At 41.3% G+C, this 17,399-nt stretch overlaps 1 protein-coding gene across 1 annotated transcript in view; it reads right to left on the bottom strand.

The window, feature by feature from the left end:
- NEB (nebulin) overlaps positions 1 to 17,399 on the bottom strand; it is a 196,655-nt gene that overhangs the window by 25,037 nt on the left and 154,219 nt on the right. Inside the window, exons 127-142 of the mRNA XM_088021705.1 lie at positions 16,055 to 16,159; positions 13,797 to 13,901; positions 13,320 to 13,427; positions 11,699 to 11,803; positions 9,926 to 10,030; positions 9,403 to 9,507; positions 8,650 to 8,754; positions 8,451 to 8,561; positions 7,656 to 7,766; positions 7,111 to 7,212; positions 6,897 to 7,001; positions 4,775 to 4,885; positions 3,969 to 4,073; positions 3,325 to 3,429; positions 1,815 to 1,919; positions 306 to 416 (exon numbers count right to left, since the gene is read on the bottom strand). Coding sequence (XP_087877831.1) covers positions 306 to 416; positions 1,815 to 1,919; positions 3,325 to 3,429; positions 3,969 to 4,073; positions 4,775 to 4,885; positions 6,897 to 7,001; positions 7,111 to 7,212; positions 7,656 to 7,766; positions 8,451 to 8,561; positions 8,650 to 8,754; positions 9,403 to 9,507; positions 9,926 to 10,030; positions 11,699 to 11,803; positions 13,320 to 13,427; positions 13,797 to 13,901; positions 16,055 to 16,159 — 1,704 coding nt within the window. The remainder of the gene's footprint in view (positions 1 to 305; positions 417 to 1,814; positions 1,920 to 3,324; positions 3,430 to 3,968; positions 4,074 to 4,774; positions 4,886 to 6,896; positions 7,002 to 7,110; positions 7,213 to 7,655; positions 7,767 to 8,450; positions 8,562 to 8,649; positions 8,755 to 9,402; positions 9,508 to 9,925; positions 10,031 to 11,698; positions 11,804 to 13,319; positions 13,428 to 13,796; positions 13,902 to 16,054; positions 16,160 to 17,399) is intronic.

Raw genomic sequence — 17,399 nt, 5'->3', positions numbered from 1 at the left:
AAACCCTCCAATTTTAAGTAGTTACAGCTCAGTGATTAAAGATATGATAAAGGCAGGGTATAAGCTTCATCAGTTAATATTAAATATCAGATAAGAAACTAGCACATTTCATTAGGTATTCAAGTAAAAAATGAGAAGAATTAACGTGGGTAAGAGATTAGGTGGTAATACCAAACACATGTGAACCCAACTTGAAACCCGCAAAAGTTAGATGGAGATGAAAACGGTAGAAGGAACACACTGATGAGTGTCATTAGTGCAATTATTGGGATCAAGAGCGAAAGCAAAGACCAAGTGGACACTACCTCGCTGGCTATTTTGGTTGCATATTTGACATGTAATAAAGCTGGCGTGACCTCCAGGCCCGTCAGGTTTCTGCCTTTAATGGACTCTTCATAATCTCTCCTATATTCTTTCTAATGTGAGTAGGAAGGAAACACAAATTTAAAAAAGGATCTTTATTACAACTTATTTCTCACACCTAGGAAGAAAAAAAAAATCACAACCCTGTCTTTCCATGTATGACCCCTTAACTGGATCATAGTTTAGCTAACGGTCACACATTTGAAGAGTGTCTGGTTGTTCTGGAAATATTTTGTCTACAACAAATGGCCTCAAGGAGACTCAGAACTTGAGAAGCCTTGTTGGGCTCCTCGTTCATATGTCCAGCACTGTAACTGGGGCTACCCCACTGTCTGCCTCACAGCAGGGAAGGACAGCGGAAGGACACGTGTGCCACCAAGACTCTGAACCCATTGTCATTTCTCCTGAGGGAACAAGATTTCTTGCTTCTGAATTAAAAGGGGAAAGTAACAACACAGAGCAAGGAGAGCCTGAGGGCACGAAATGCAAATTTGGCCTTTTTCATAAGCATGACATTATTTTTAATCTCTGAATAGATAAGGTAGACAATGAGACACAGAGAAATCCTAAGATTTTGTCCTCCACTGAGTCACAAGCTCCCCCATCTCCTCTGTAATCCCTGGACTAGGCGGTCTCATTGGGAGACTTGGAGTAAATGCTCTAACTCCATTTTTATAATTTTTAATTTTGATAGAATTTTAAATTTACAGAAAAGTTGTAAGACTAGTACAAGGAACTTCCATAGACCTTTACCCAAATTCACCAGCTGTATGAAGTTATGTTAAACGTTTGATTATTTGGCCTTCTTTACACCAGAAAGCTCCACAGAGTGCTACTTTATTAACAACCATTTATCATTATGGTTGGAGATATGCCCCATGGGGGAGAGGTAAAAAGCAACCCAAAATAAGTCTGTTTCCCAGTGAAAACAGACTTCCTAAAATTCAAAATAAGATTTCATTCTTCTCTGCTTTTGGTTAAAAAGGAAAAAAACAAATTTTTTTAGATGCTTGTTTTTACATTTCTAAAATAGGAAATATGGCATCTTGACATCTGATGTTTTGGTAAACATCTTGATCATTACTCTTTTGTTTGGCCTGGGGCTTCCTATTAAGAGCATTCCAAAGCCAATGGTGGTTTTGTGCATTTATCAAAGAAAAATTCATATTACATTCAATATAATTTTTCAGAGTTAAGAATAGTTTGCTATATTCTAATGCTATGAAAAAGAGTTGAAATAAAACATATATGGTTAAGTATTTACTATTTAGAGCCTTTAGCATAACTGAACCATAAGATTTCAGAGATGGAAACATTTCAGTGACCACACGTGAAAAAGTTCCATCACCTACAACTTTTGGATAACAGCAGGCTGAGTACATGGGTGGGCAGAGCTTGTCTTTAACAGCTTGACGGCACATTTGTGGTGTGGTATGTTTTGTAGGACTTACCCCACTTTGCATCTGCTGAGACTCTTTGGCAGTGATGTACGTTGGTGTTTCAAAGTCCAACATGGGCTTTCCTCGTTCCTTTTCATACTTTTCTTTGTATTTCACCTAGTGACGAAAAACCTTATTAGATAGATCTCCTCTGGTCAATTCCCAGACAGAGACCAGTGTAGGGATAGTATTTTTTAACTGATACATTAGTCGACATGGATGGCATCTCATTGTCACTCAAAACAGGTTCATGTTTCAGATCTAGCACCTTTTTGTTGTTGCCTGAGAGAAAACACCCTTACTGTTGGCAATGCAGAGTTAGGATTTGTGTTCAATTCAAGAAGACAAAAGAATCACTGCAGAAGAATCAGCTGAGAGAAAGGCTGAGGCAAGGAAATGCATGGGGAACATCCCCCATCAGAGAAGGTCGTCCAAGATCAGATAGGCCTAGAGGTGAACACTGTAACCACAGCATCTGTCAATGTTTCTGAGAAGTATCTCCAGTTTTTGTTTCATGAAGAATTTTATCAGAAACCTGGGGTCTCGATTCAAGAGATAACACACACAACTTTCTTTATATGTCAAGAACTGGATCTAGGTCACAATTGGTCACATATTCAGTGCAGCCAATATAAATTCATACAAAAATGAGAAAGAGTTTACATGTCGACTGACTAAGAAATCTGATGTTCTCAAAAGAGCCCCAGTGCTATTTTACAAATACAACATCGTCATCATTACATATACAATGTTCCAATCCAATGGAGGATGTGGACATGCGACTAAGAGTAGGGGCAGCCCACAGATACTCAGAAATGGAAAGTCAGAGAGGCAGAAGCCCTGTTCACACAGCATCTTCATGGCAATGCTCAATCTCAGCAATCTTGCTGAAAATAGAAACCTGGGGGCACGGGCTGCTTCACAGATGACACAAAGACACTTCTAGTAATTTAGCCCTCTTGGTTAATGCCCAACAGGGGACCTAAATAATTCTGGATTTGTGACATAGGAAGTCATGTGATAGCAAACTCCTTCTCTGAGTCCTTTCTTTGGAGAATCTTAATTATTTTACAAATTTTCAATTCCTTAAATACTTACAGATACTTCAATGGTAGATCTAATTGCGTTACTTTTCTGCTCAAAATCCTCCAAAGGCTATCATCATTGCAAGGTTTCCTAAGTGGGGGTGCAGACTCATGAGGGCACATGACAATAACATGGAGTTATTGTAAGGGGATTGTCCCCCTTGTAACATAATCTTTATGCTTCCAGCCTGTCAGTGATCTGAATAACACACATTGCATGTATAGACACTATTTCTCCAATACGTGTTGATGCTGTTATTTCATAGCATAAAATTTTGTTTCAAAATGCTGCTAAATTCAAGCTCCCCTATATCTTTGGACAGTTTCCTCCAGCAATGGTTACTAAAACTATAACTACCATTCTGAGGGGGAATTCATGAACGTTTTTGACATTGTAGCTGAACGAGCTGCAGGAAAAAAAGTCTGGATTGACTTACTATACTCTGTAACTCTGTGGCCTCCTTTAGATGAAGCTGCTCCAGATTATCAGGTATTGTGTGGTAATGGCCTTTACTCTTCTCATAGGTCTTCTTGTACTGGTACTGAGGGGAAGATGACAAAAAGGCACATGGTTGGAAAAGCTGCTCAGCATTTCTATTTTTCCTTTTTAGGTTAGATATTTACACAGCAGCATTGTCAAGACCAAACTAAGAGCAGCAAACACTCAGTGGGGGGTTACGCAAATGTGTCAAAGGAGGAAGATCCACATCCAGTACTGCCCAGGTGATACAGGATGGCCAACACTTAGGTTATATGGCATATTCAAAGGAGGCTGGAAAAGTGAAAGAAATTACTCCAAACCATGATTCTGTGTCCTTAGAAGGAGGGAAGGGCTTAGTTAATTGGAAAATAAAAAGTTTAAATATCCTAAGAATAAAAGCTTTTTTACATTCTGAGAGGTGTCAAAATCCGAGGAGAGTTGATAGACTAATGTAATTTGGAAGGATGCATTCACACAGAAGAGCTTTCTAATAAATCTAGTGTCCCGGAAGCAGAGAAGGAGATGTATGTGAGTTCAGCAAAGGATTTCCGCTGCGAACGGGTGAAACATGCTGTTTCTATAGCAAATGAATGAGCTTACAGAACTGGCAAGGTGGCTTGTATTCAGCACATGATTCATTATCAGAGACTCCTTCATATCAGTCACAGGCTTGTGAAGTTTCTTCAGGTCAGCTTTATATTTAACCTGCATATGAAGGGGGAAGAACAAAATCACATAAATAGGAACTGGAAGACAGTACTAATGGAAGCCATGGTAAGACATCCCATCTGGAAACAAATTCTGGAGCTGGTGATGGAAATCTACACGCCTCATTCAGAGGGGCTAAAAAGTGGAAACAACTCAAGTGTTCATCAACAGATGAACGGAGAAGTAAAATGTGGTGTATACACACAATGGGATATGATTTAGTCATAAGAAGAAATGCAGTTCTGACAAATGCTACAACATGGATGAACCTTGAAAACATGATGCTAAGTAAGCCAGACCAAAAAAAGGGACAAATATTGTATGATCCCACTTATATAAGATTCTCTAGTAGGCAAATTCATAGGGACAGAAAATAGAGTATAGAGGTTACCAGAGGCTAGGGGGAGAGAGGAATGGAGTTATGGCTTAATGGTTGTACAATTTCTGTTTGGGGCAATGGAAATAATGGTGGTAGCTGGACAACATTGTGAACATAATCAATGCCACTCAACTGTACATTTCATTTACTTATTTATTTAAACAATCTCTATACCCGTGGGGCTCAAACTTATCATGCTGAGATCAAGAGTCGTATGCTCTTCTGAGCCAGCCCGGTGCCCCTCAATTGTATGTTTAAAAATAGCTAAAATGGCAAATTTCACGTTATATATTTTGCCACAATTAAAAAAAAAACATACCTCACTTGCGAGATTGTTAGCATCTTTCATGACTTTGTAAAGCTGGCTGTCTTTTGGATTGAATTTCGGTGTTTTGCCCTTCTCTTTGTCAAAATTTTCTCGGTATTTAACCTAACAACAAACGCAAAATTCCAAATTATTTCTGAACATCAATTAATTTGAAAACTAAGAAATGGAGGAAATATAAATACAAAAGAATAGGTTATACATAAAGTGATCATATAACTTATTATCCACACTAGGATGCTTTTAAGAGTAAAGAAGAGCACAACCAATGTTATGTTGGGGCAACAGGCAGTCAAGGGTAAGACTGAGTGCTATAGTATTTGCCTCACTCATTTTTATATTATCCAGAAGTAGGAAAGATAATCACCTCTTTTTAATGCAAAACAAAAGTAAGTGGAAAAAGGCTAAAGGCTTCAGGCTACATTCAGTGATCCAGTGATCTAGTGGAGGCTTCTGACCCTAGGAACCACCAAAACCAAAAGCATTTTAGGTCTACTGTAAGGAGTTCAAAGGGGTTGTAAATGGTCCAGAAGAGTGAGACATAGGAATCTGTTAATTAGGAGAATTTATTGTAATTTTAAAATAGTACTTTGGCTATATCATTTTGATTTTTTCAAACTTGGCAAAAAATGGCATTTCTGAGTAAAAAAAGAACAGAGTGTGGGGGGGGGCAAGACCCTCAATATGATTTTAGGCTAGAAGAAAGAAGTGAGATATTTTACAATAACGACAAAAATAAGATTAAGTATACTTTTAGGATACATAAAAGTAAAAAAAAATGCAAAGGACTAACTTCAAGTTAAAAAATAAGCATAAATACCAGCTTACTCTACTAATAGCTGTTCCAAATTTTAAGCCGTTTTTTAAATTTCCAAGGTCGTGCCATCATCAAGGTAAAAACAAAGAAATGATTTTGATGTTGAAATTTTGAAGACTTTGATGTTTTTGAAAATTGAAAGGCTCGCATTTCTAATCCTGCGTGAAACCTCAGATGTGGACAAGGAGTCTGGGTTTACTCCCTGTGGAAGGCTCGCCTCAGGGTTTATAGCTTCTCAGTGTGGCCCCAGGCCCACAGGGTCTTACTGATGTGGGGGCCTCCCCCATCCTGACTTTGCTGTCTGGCTGATACTTGGGTAGAATACCTCAAAGGCCAAAGGAGAGGGCAAAGGCACAGGGCTGCATCTTACGACGCCTCCGTGATGGGGATTTGAAGAAAACTAATGTACTCATCAGGGATGTAGGACTGACACCAGCAAACTGACATCTCTTTCCCTTTTTCTCATCTATTTTCTTAACCTCGGTCAGGGGACTGACCAAATTACACTCTTTTCTGTTGACTTCTATAGCATTCTGTGTAGAATGCTATAGAACTTTGCTGAAGGATTTACTTCTGTGCACGCCCATGCCCTCCCTCTGGAACATGCCACTTGGAGTAGGAAGATAAATAGACTTGCTCAATAAAGGTGGTTTAATTGAATGAAAGGAAGAGAGTTTTCATGCCTAGGTAAAATAGCTAAAGAAGATGATTTACAGGAAAATTCAACAGAATGAGGCATTTCTTCTCAGCACCCTGGATATACCTTGTTATGTATCACCCCAAACTATAATTATTTATCTATGGACATAAAGACTGAGGACATCTGTTCACCCCTCTAGTTCTCAGCCCAGTCATACACTATGTAGATGCTGAATGGAAGAATAAAGGTGACTGCATCTGGTTGGGTTCTAGAAGTTTGAATTTCATGACTCTTGCCTATTAAATTCCCACAGGTGACTCAAGTATGAATGCCACCCTTGGGATATAATCTCACTACCTGAGGAGAGGTGCCCGTAGGACCTCACAAGTTGATGTTTTTGTTCCATGAAGACTGTTAAGCACACAAACATCTAGACATATACCCATAAATGGAAAAGTAGAGAATGAGAAAGGCCTGGAGATATTAGAAACAAGAGACAAGGTCCTTGGCAGACTTTTACGATCTAACTTTTCAAAGCTCAGCAGCGCTATCAAAGACCCAGGATCTCTTTTGTTGCTACTCCTGCATTTCCATGCTGGGAATCACATCTTCCTGCAAGGTTTTTCACATGAGAGATGCCACTCGCCCGTCTGTATTACCTGGCTGCTCAGCCTGGCTGCCTTCTTGGCCATTTCAATGTCTGGGCGACCAAGCATGCTTAACCCATGGCTGCCTTCCTTGCGGTGCTTGGCTCTGTACTCCACCTGAATCAAAGAAAACCAAAATGGGCAATACATTCTAAGAGGTGGGTGCCTTGTACTACTTGGTGGCTGTGACCTCTGGGGAGCAGGTACATTTTCACCACATGCTTACCTCACTGGCCTGTTTGGCCGCCTGAGTGGCCTTCTTGATGTCTGGCCGATCAGCCACCGTGGTGTAATGCAGGTTTTCTTTGGCATCTTTTTTGTATGCGACCTTTATTTGGAGAGAAAAAAATGTTTACTCACATGGGAGATATGCTGTCTTTGAAAAAGTCCTCATCAAGCACAAGCAACCGTTTTATTAATACCAAACTGATTTTATTTTATGTATTTGACAGAGAGAGACACAGTGAGAGAGGGAACACAAGCAGGGGGAGTGGGAGAGGGAGAAGCAGGCCTCCCACCAAGCAGGGAGCCCGATGCGGGGCTCGATCCCAGGACCCTGGGATCATGACCCGAACTGAAGGCAGACGTTTAACGACTGAGCCACCCAGGTGCCCCCAAACTGATTTTTTTAATTACCCTCTTTTTTAAACTACCAGACAGGGAAATTAGGAATACCACTCAATGAAACCAGCCCAATTTGCACCAATAGGCACCAGTTTGGGATCCACTGGCTCAACGGGCCCCCTGAGAGTGTGGACAGGGGGAACTTACATTACTCTGCTTCTTGGCCACTTCCATAGCATGCTTCACCTCCGGGGGCTCCAGCATGATGGAATAGTTGGATTTCCCTTTCTCCTTGACGAACTTCTTTTTGTAATTTGTCTAAACAGAGCCAGAATTACTTATGTGAGCAGAGGAATCGGGGAAAAGAACTGATTTACTTGAAGAACTGTGAGATCTCCAGGAAAATCCATGGCTCCCCATTCTGGCATCAGTCTGGAACCTGGATCTCTGATCCATAGTCTAGCTCTTCCTTGTCATTTCTGTCCTGGAACCCAACACTTGAAACACATGGCAATCCTGGGAGAACTGACTACAAGCAAATTAAACTCCAGCTTTCAAAAACATATGGAACCATATAGGGCTCATAAAAATAGAATAGCGAGATTATTAAAGCATTATTGATAAGGACAAATTGGGCAGATAAAAAGCAGTGATTTTACTTCTCTAAAATTGTTCAGCAGTTTAATGATGGGAGAGGCCATTCTTAATCAGCAATGCTTCCCCCTTTTATTAACGCTAGGTTCCTGACATCTTATATCGCAGATAACATGTCCTGTGGCAAAATGCCTATTTGCCATAGTTGCCATAATAGGAAGCTTAATAAATATGGAGTCCTCCTTTAAAGCGGAATTGAAAATTCACACACAGGCATTGATGATGGTAAGGGTGAAGCAATGTACAGGAAAGCAGTTATAAGCAAAAAGGCAGCTCGCCCCAGATTTCCCTGGATCCTAAGGTCAAGTGGTGTTGCTGCTACCAAGAGTCCTGGGGCTGGTCACTTACATCACTGACATTCTTGGTCACTTCCTTGACATGGATGGTGTCCCTGGTCTCTGGCAGTGTTGTGTATGAGCCCTGGGCCAAGTGCTTCTTGACGTAGTCCTTGTACTTGTTCTGAGGGAATCCACAGAGAGCTTGTTAGAGTGTCTACCTGGGGCATTAGCCCAAGACAGAAGCAGAGCATATGTTGCTGGAGGGTTACCTCAGACACCAGATTGCTGACAGTCTTTGCCAGGAGGATCTGAGGAGTGTCAGGCACAGCATGGCAGGTTCCTCTTTCCTTGACATGTTTCTCTTTGTATTTCAGCTGCGGGGGTGAAAAAAATATTTCTTTAGCTCCTCTGGGTATCCGGTATATATTTATGCAGTCCCCGAATCACTAGATAGAGGTGGGAAAACAGAATCACTGACACAGTAACAACGTTAAACTCAATAAAAGGTTTGATGTTGGGAAATCTTGGGAAATATCCAAGAGATTTTCTTTCTCTCTTGCAAGTTGAGGCTTTAATAATGATCAAAATGGATCTCATGATGAATCTTTATACACCTAGCCTTAGTTCAAAGGACTTTCAAACATGTCATTTGACCCGCTCCGGAACCCTGGGAGGCATTATTATTTCTCCTTTACAGATGAGGAAACATAGGAAGAATATGATCACACAAAAATGAACGTTTCCGCATAGAATCCAGCCAGAACTTCAGTTCTCGCTGCGTGAATGATCTTGTGGTGCAGTATATATCAAGAATGGTCACCTGGATTTTATAGCTTCCCCCGCCTGTCACCCTGCTCTGCCATGTCACTGGCATTCACTGGGAACAGGGTCATATTTCAGGACCCGTGCCTGAGCTCCTACACCAGCAGCCTCCTCCGTCCTTCCCTGGTGTCGCTGGGGACTGTGCTGCAGAGGACGGCCCTGAGCCAGGTTAGGTGTCACAGAAGGCACTAGATACTTACGTCACTTTCTATTAAAGAATTCTTCAGGGCTAGCACCATGTCTTTATCATCAGTGACAGAAAGCTTGCAACCTTTGAGGAACTCTCGGTCCAGCTTATACTCAAACTGAAACAGAAGAAAGGCAGAGGAAGAAGCCGGCATTTACTGTAATCTGTAAGGAATCCTCGTTTTAAGGGTACTATGAGGACTTGCCACCAGAATGGAGGCAGAGGCTTCCTGGCCCCTCACTGCATGCTAGGGTCCCCCTCTCTAGCCCTGAGGCCGGGACCAAGCCCTCCCTGCCTGCTCACCCCCAGTTCCTCCCCAGCCTCACCCAGGACTCTGCACCCTAGTGCCGGTGCCCAGCTGTGGGAGACGAGGCTCCAAGGCAGGTCTGCTTCCTGCGCTTGCCTCCCACCCCTCACACCACCTCCCAACCTTCTGGGATCTCGAGTGAGCTAGGCTGACACCCGCAACAGTGGTTATTATGAGTAATTATGCATGCTTCTCAGGCATGTCAGAGAGCCCGACTGTCCCCTCTCACATCGCTCTGCTGCAGGGATGACTTGGCCGCCTGGATGAAGTCCGGTCGGTCGGGGGTCCACCTCCAGTGGGCTTTGTTGGCTTCATACTGCTTCTTGTAGTCCAGCTGTTTGTAACAAGACGAAAATAGGTCATTTAGTTCAGTGGGCTGAATTCATAACCACGCATGGCACAGAGGGACCCATCGTGCTTCTCGACATACAACAAATCATGGTTCTTGATGCAAACGAGAGCCCCAATTAACATTTCTGTACAATTTATGCCACTAGTCAGCCACCGAAGAAGTCATCTCGTGGGACCGTTTGGTCTCAAAATAGGGGCTAAAAATTGTATAGGCCTCCAGGTGAAATAATTCTACAGTCCCTTTAACTCTGTCAGTGCAGCTTTATCATCTTCGGAGTCAAGGGCTTTTAATTTCTAGCTGACCTCAGGCTTAATCTTTCTTAAATGATTAAACTTACAGTATTTATTTCATGCCAGGCACTTTTCTCAATGCTTCATAACTACTACCTCATTTAATCTTTGCAACAGCTGCATGAAATTGACAGCTGAGGAACCAACCAGAGGGTTAAACAAACTGCCCAAGGGGAGGCAGCACGTAAATGATGGAAATGACAGAAATGACGGAAATGATGGAGCTGGGACTCAAACCGGCAGACTGGCTCCAGAGAGGCTCGCACACTTGCTAGACCTTCCCCCAAGCTGGCCAGTTGGCTGCCTGGGGCCAAATCTGAGGCACAGGACCACACATAGCTTAATTTGTGTCCTTGGAAGAGCCCTCAATAGCAGGCACATTTCTTTCCTCACTCTTTCTCTGTTTTGTCAAGGTATAATTTGCATATAATCAACTCTGCATACTTTTGAGGAGTTTTTCATGAGGTTTGCTTTTGATGCCATGGGTTTCCACCCATTATTGTTAAATTTTTCAAACATACAGCAAAACTGCAAGAATCCTAGAGAATACCCGTACATCCACTGCCTAGACTCTACATTGTACATTTTACTGCATTTGCTTTTTCACAAACCCATCCTGCTACCTACCCAGCCCTCAATCCATACTCAGGACACCTGTAAGCTACCTGCCTGCCCCTCAGGGTATTTGCTGACCCTGAGTAATATATGTTCTCTCTGGCACTAGTGGACATTCGTTGGATTATAATGGTTTCATTATGTAACCATTTATATATTTTTTAAAAGTTAATACTCATCAAAATGCACAAAAATATTTCCGTGGTTGAGGCTTTAAGATGTCCCACCACACACACACACATACACACACACACACACACACACACACTAAAAGAGTCCGCAGGGAGATCTGAGCCGGAGAAAGACATAGGCTAACTTCTGACAGCCTCAAGTGACTAAAATGTGCTTGCATGCATGCATGCGTGTGCGTGTGTTTTCCAGAAGAAGCAGATTCTAGAGCAGGGCAAGAGGAAGATATGAGGGTGGAGGGAAGGAAAGATGCTGAGACACTTTCCAACATGGAAACTTCATTCCAGAATTAAGTCTCCTGTTTCTCAGCCACCTGGCAGGGAAGGGAGCCTGAGTGGGTGTAACACCTGTGGCATGGGGTTTGTCACCCTGGCTCTTTCCCACTCTCCTCTGTGAGAACAAAGGCCGCACTTAGATTTCAGCATCAGCAGTCATGCTGCTGCGGCTCCTGATCCAGACTCATTAGCACTCTATCACCTGAAGAGATGTAAAAGGAGATCACGTGTCCCGCAGAAGTTAATCCCCCATTAGCCTTGGGAAAGTTTCTAGAACTTACATTGGTGTTGACTTTGTAGGCATCCTTGGCTGCTTTGATATGAACAGAGTCTGGCACAATGGTGCAGTTGGACTTATTTCTTTGATAAACTTCTTTGTATTTCAGCTGTGGGAGGAAACACAGTGAGACAAGGTTAATTTATATTGTGGCCTACCAAGCATTAAAAAAGCAAGGAATTAAAACCATGACTATAGTACATAATGCTTCTTAAGACAGAATAAACCTTTTGTGAAGAAAAAAATCTCAGATCTTAAAACTAGCTCCCCGGAACTGAGTATGGTCACCAGTGGCACCATAGGATTTATGTCCCCTGAGCTTGGCTGAAAGGGCCATGTGTGTTTTTCCTTCCCCAACTCAGAAAACACTGAATTCAGAACATCTTGAAAACTGCTGATGGAAGAGAAACTTTCCCCCACTAGCTCACCCCGATGGTGTTGGTCTTGCCCTCCGTCTGTGCCCTCACAGTTCTGGCTGTTCTCATATCATGTTGTAATTATGTGCTTATTTGTCTATTCTTCCATTAAGACAAACCCCTTGACGGCAAAGATGGTGTACCAATAACTATGTGACAAATGAAAGAATTGATGGATGCCATCCATTACCCTCATTGCTAGAGCCGAATCTAGCAAGTTGGGGCATGTGTGGGTTTGGATGGAAGGGAGAGGGATGGGGAAGGCTTAGCTTCTGTGGGCTTAACCCAACCCATCCTGGGCCTGGCAATTCTAGCTCCACCCACTTCTGCTACTCTTAAATACAGGCCCTGGGACATCGTCGGGGCCTTCTCACTACTTATTGCAGAGTATATTAGTTGTTTGTTTTTTTTTAAGATTTATTTATTTATTTGAGAGAGAGAGAGAGGGGTAAAGTAGAAGGAGGCGCAGAAGGAGAGAATCTTCTAGCAGACTTCCCACTGAATGTGGAGCCCTCTGAGGGGCTCAACCCCTCGTCCCATGAGATCATGACCTGGCTGAAACCGAGAATCGGACACTCAACCAACTGGCCACACAGGTGCCCCGAGGATTTTAGGTTTTAATGTGGTTAAGTCTGAAAGTAAAACTGTTCTAAGAAAGCCCCATAGTCTCATCATACAAATCACAGTTGTCTGCACTTTGCCATGGACCTAATAAATCAGTATTTTTAGGGGAAAGGCCTAGAAGTCCATATTTTTCATCAATATCTCTGGTTATTGTTATAATCAGAAAGTTTGGAGGAATGGATACAGAAATGCTTCATTTTTCTACAGTGAGAGGGAATGGGCTGCTTTAGAGAAAAGATCTATCTGACAGAGGTTTATGAACAAGTGATGTTCACGTTTGAAGTGCTGAAACTTATTTTAACATAAAAAATATGAAAAAATATTTTTAAAATGTTTTATACATTCCTGCCTTCATAAACAATGCACTGGATGTATTTAACATTTTTCATGGCACATGGCAGAGAAGATCTGCTCAGGTTTCCCCAGTCAGTTTGCAGAATCACCAGCAAAAAAAAGGTGATTTTGTTTTCAAGCCACTAAGTTTTAGGGTGATTGCTACACAGGAATAGATAACTGGACCAGAGTTCATTATATCATGTTAGAAAGAGCCCAAGATGAGAGGGCTGCAAACATTCTGGTACTTACATCACTGACTTCATCTTTGACCTTTCGGACATGCAGCAACATGGGTGTGTCGTGGATTGTCGTGTAGCCTCTGGGCTTGGCCTTGTTGTATTCCAACTTATAAAGTATCTGAAGGAGAAGTAAAAGCAGAAGGAGACAATATTGTGCATCTCAGTTTATAATATAATGTAATGGAAATAATATAAATGCAAATTTTTTGTGTGTTTTTGAGTGTACCTAAAGGAAAGAGAATTCTATAAAATCAACAGGCTCTTTCATGCTTTCTGCTAAAACTCCATTGCCTCTAAATTGCCAATTTAGTTGGCATAATTCTTTATTGTAAAAGAAGAATTGTGAGCATAGCAGGACATTTGACATCCCTGCCTCCCTCCCACTAAACAGCAGAATCTTCCAGACATTGTGACAATCAAAAATGTCCCTGCACATTTGCAAATGCTCCCCGAGTCTGAGAATCCATTCAGTGTTTCTTGCACTTACATCACTAATTTGTTTGTTGACTTTCGTAGTACGCAGGTGTTCTGGAGTGTCCACGATTGAGGTAAATTTGTCCTTTAATTTTTCATAATTTTTCCTGTACTTGATCTAAATTGTAGAAGAGAAGAACAAGTTAACTTGAAGTAGAATAGAGGGCTTTAAGGAAGCTAATTGTCCTCAAAAGAGTCCCACAGCAAATAGTAGGATTATTAGATAAGCCACAGATGTGCGGAATGTGGGGCATGGTGTCATACTTTCTCTTTTAATCGTAACAGAAATGTTTAATATAAAACTGTATTTGATAGCAATAGTGTAATGGAGTGGGCAAATGATAATAATAAATGACATTTTCCATATTTTTAGACATTAGAAGCTCAGGCCCAGAGTGGTTAAAAAAACTGAACTAAGGGACACATATAGAATGAATCCCAGAGTCAGGACTGGATCCTTGTTCTCTGGACTCTGACAGGTAACGAATCACTTACAATATGCTGCATCAAATATGTATAATGTCTTAAGGTATGTATCCATGTCAAAGATGAAACAGATATAAAATAAAAAATGAGTATAAAGTATTTATCATTTTTAAAAAGACATTCACTTTTGTAATTTCCAAGTCATGAGTTTTTTTTCATGCACACAAGCTGTTTACAGCGGTAGATACAAAGAGCACGAGACGCCATGCATGATTATCTGATGATCATATTAGGACAAAGGAACACGCTCAGGCAAACAAGATGTTCTTATGGAGACCTCATCCCCCTCATTTCACGTGTTGATTTGGTGTCAAACTAAAGAAAATGAGTTTCTAATACAAAATATTGATTAAAAACTTTTTTCATGTGGGAACAATGGCATTAAAAAAAAGAAATTATCACTTTTTTTTTTTTTTTTTTTTGCTGCTTCAAATGTACCTTCCAGCATGTGATGCAAAAGTGGTGGCGTGAACTTCAGTCGACCTTGTAGAAGGACAATGTCACCAGCACCATTGCCAACAGTGTGTATGAGGGCAGATATGCTGGAAATAACCTAGCAAATTAGCATCAGACTCAAGAGGGGCCATAAATATGTACAATATTCAAGGAGCTGCACCGTGACTCTCATCTCTCCCAAATGGTACACTTGTAGTGATCACTGAACAGATATTAGATAAAAACATTATTCAGATATCTTAGATGCCATTGAATCTACTTAAGATCCTCAATCCCTAAGGAATCCATTTCTTTGAGGCAAATATTAAAAAAATTGAAATCAATGTAATACCAATTTGGAAATAAAGTCTCAGTTACTCTACTAGGTAAGTAACTCTACTCAGTTACTCTTACTAGGAGTTACTAGATGACGTACGGATGATGGCTGTTGCACGGTCACACATGGCCACAGGCAGAGGTCATTTATAAGGAATGAATACTTATGCAGCTTTATCGCGTGAAACCAGTCTGGGCAGGGAGCAGGGGAAGGAAATCAAGGAAAGCATAAAAGTGAACGCCCTCAAGTCTTCTCAATCTCTTCTTCACATCGAATCAGACATTACCTGGCTCCACATGTGTGTGTTGTAGAGGGCAGTCAACATATCTGGACGCAGAATTTCATTACATCCTTGTTTCAGAAGCATCTTGGCACTAGATTTATATTTTCTCTGTTCATGCAAAGAGCAGTAAAGCACAGAAGAGATTTAGGAAGACAGAAGAGAACACGGCTCTATATCCCAATCACTTCTGAGTGAAGAGATGTAGGCGCACACACTTTATGTACTCAAATATACATGTGGGTGAAGACACTAAATACATTATAGTGCAAAGCAGAATGACTGCAATACTTGCAGTTGAGCATCCATAATCCTTGTGAATGGGGAATAATAGAGCTAGTCCCCTAACACCGCCTTACAGGAAAGAAGACATCATTGAGTAGAAAAATACACTAAGGAGTTCTGTCTTCTTTCCTTCCATTAATTTGTGCCTTTGTTTTCACTTTTGTGACTCAATTTGCAGTTCACAATTAGATCCTCCAGAGGAATAAAGGGTGGGAGGACCGATTTTTCTTTTTATCTTCACCACAGCACATGTGAGGACACAGAGCATGGACTGGCACACTCAAAGAGCTCATGGGCTCTTTGGGTGGCTAGACAGATACTTTGAAACAGAACATCCCAATATCATAGGCAGAACCTATGACATCCTTGCAGCAGACGGAACGACATCTCATGAAAAATCTGGAGCACAGTCCTGCCAGGGCTGTCCAGCCAGCCCCCATCACAATACCTGACTGATCTGGTCGCCTGCGATCTTAGCCAGCAGATGTCTAGGCTCATCGACTACCAGGTGGTATTTATCTTTCCGCTGCTCATAATCAGCTCTGTATTTTTTCTGCTCAAACATCATATCAAATTATAGCAAGAGTACAACTTCAAGACTACACAGAAATGTCCCAAGATAAACACTCCAGAGAGCCAGAAATAGGTCATTTCTAGAGGCGGGCTTCCAAAGCATCCAGAATAGTAATAACATGGAGGTAAAGAGAGTCAATTGAAGATCACCTGGAGAAGGCTAGCGCTTGGGATAGATCTGATTGATGACACCAAAACTGGACTACCTTGTGCTTAAAACATCTTCCATCTTTAAATACGATGCCATTAGCAATGTTAGGTTTTATGGCATTGTAAATAAGGTACTGATGAGCTACAGGTTTACTATCTAAGGCTGTGAGAATCAAAAAGTATATTCATGGGCAAATCCTACCAGTCTTCTCATGGTAGTAAATTTGATTATAAAAGAGACCCTGGAAATCCTTTCCAAATTATAAAAACAGTAACAAAATTTATCAAGACTGTCTTCCTAGGAAGCTTCTGACTGTAATTCTTCAGTCATCCTGCATGGAAATCTACTGAAAATGAACTAAATCAAATTTAAAAATAACAACCCCCCCAAAAATCATATATTGCAAAAAACATACCATTGGCCATATTTTTATTTTTAGATACATTTTAATTTTCTAACATTGTTTTTTGATTTACATAAATCCATGGAAAATCCAAAGATGGGAAATTAAATATAAAACCATCCAAACGTAAGTTAATTCATAGCTTGCTAATTTCGGCCATTTTAAGCTGAATTTAAATTATTGCAACAGCAGTTCCAGGAAAGATTGGGTAGACTATAAAGGAATATTTTGGGTGCAACTGGATACTTCTCTGCACCAATGTATGAGTAACAGCGGCAATACATCTGAATGCATGAATCACAACTATCCCCTTAGGGGTGGCTCTTCCAACCACTGCCATTTCTGTGCCCTGGTAAGGTATGCCAAATTAACCTTGAGCTTCTGGGTCGCCCAACTCTACACACTATCATGTTTAAGGGAGTTCAGTTGATAGTCAACAAAATCCTTGACCTCCTCCCTCTTGTCACCCAAAGGGCTGTGCTGCCCTATGCTAGTGCAAACAGAGGCAATGATGGTGGTGGGGCCCTCACACCACTCTGGACGGTCCCTTCACTTGGTTATTCACTGGACAGACTCTTCACTCTGCTTTTGGTAGAGCCCATCAGATGGTGACCTTATAAGAGCCTTTCCAAATCTTTATCTTGAATCAACATTTAAATTGACCTT

This window comes from Eumetopias jubatus, unplaced genomic scaffold (genome assembly GCF_037043125.1).
Source record: "Eumetopias jubatus isolate StellerSeaLion01/CBP00866 unplaced genomic scaffold, mEumJub1_p1.0 scaffold_3, whole genome shotgun sequence".
In the NCBI taxonomy this organism is placed as follows: domain Eukaryota; kingdom Metazoa; phylum Chordata; class Mammalia; order Carnivora; family Otariidae; genus Eumetopias; species Eumetopias jubatus.
The sequence above is the reverse complement of the archived record's forward strand: the minus strand, read 5'-3'. Positions and strand labels throughout refer to the sequence as shown.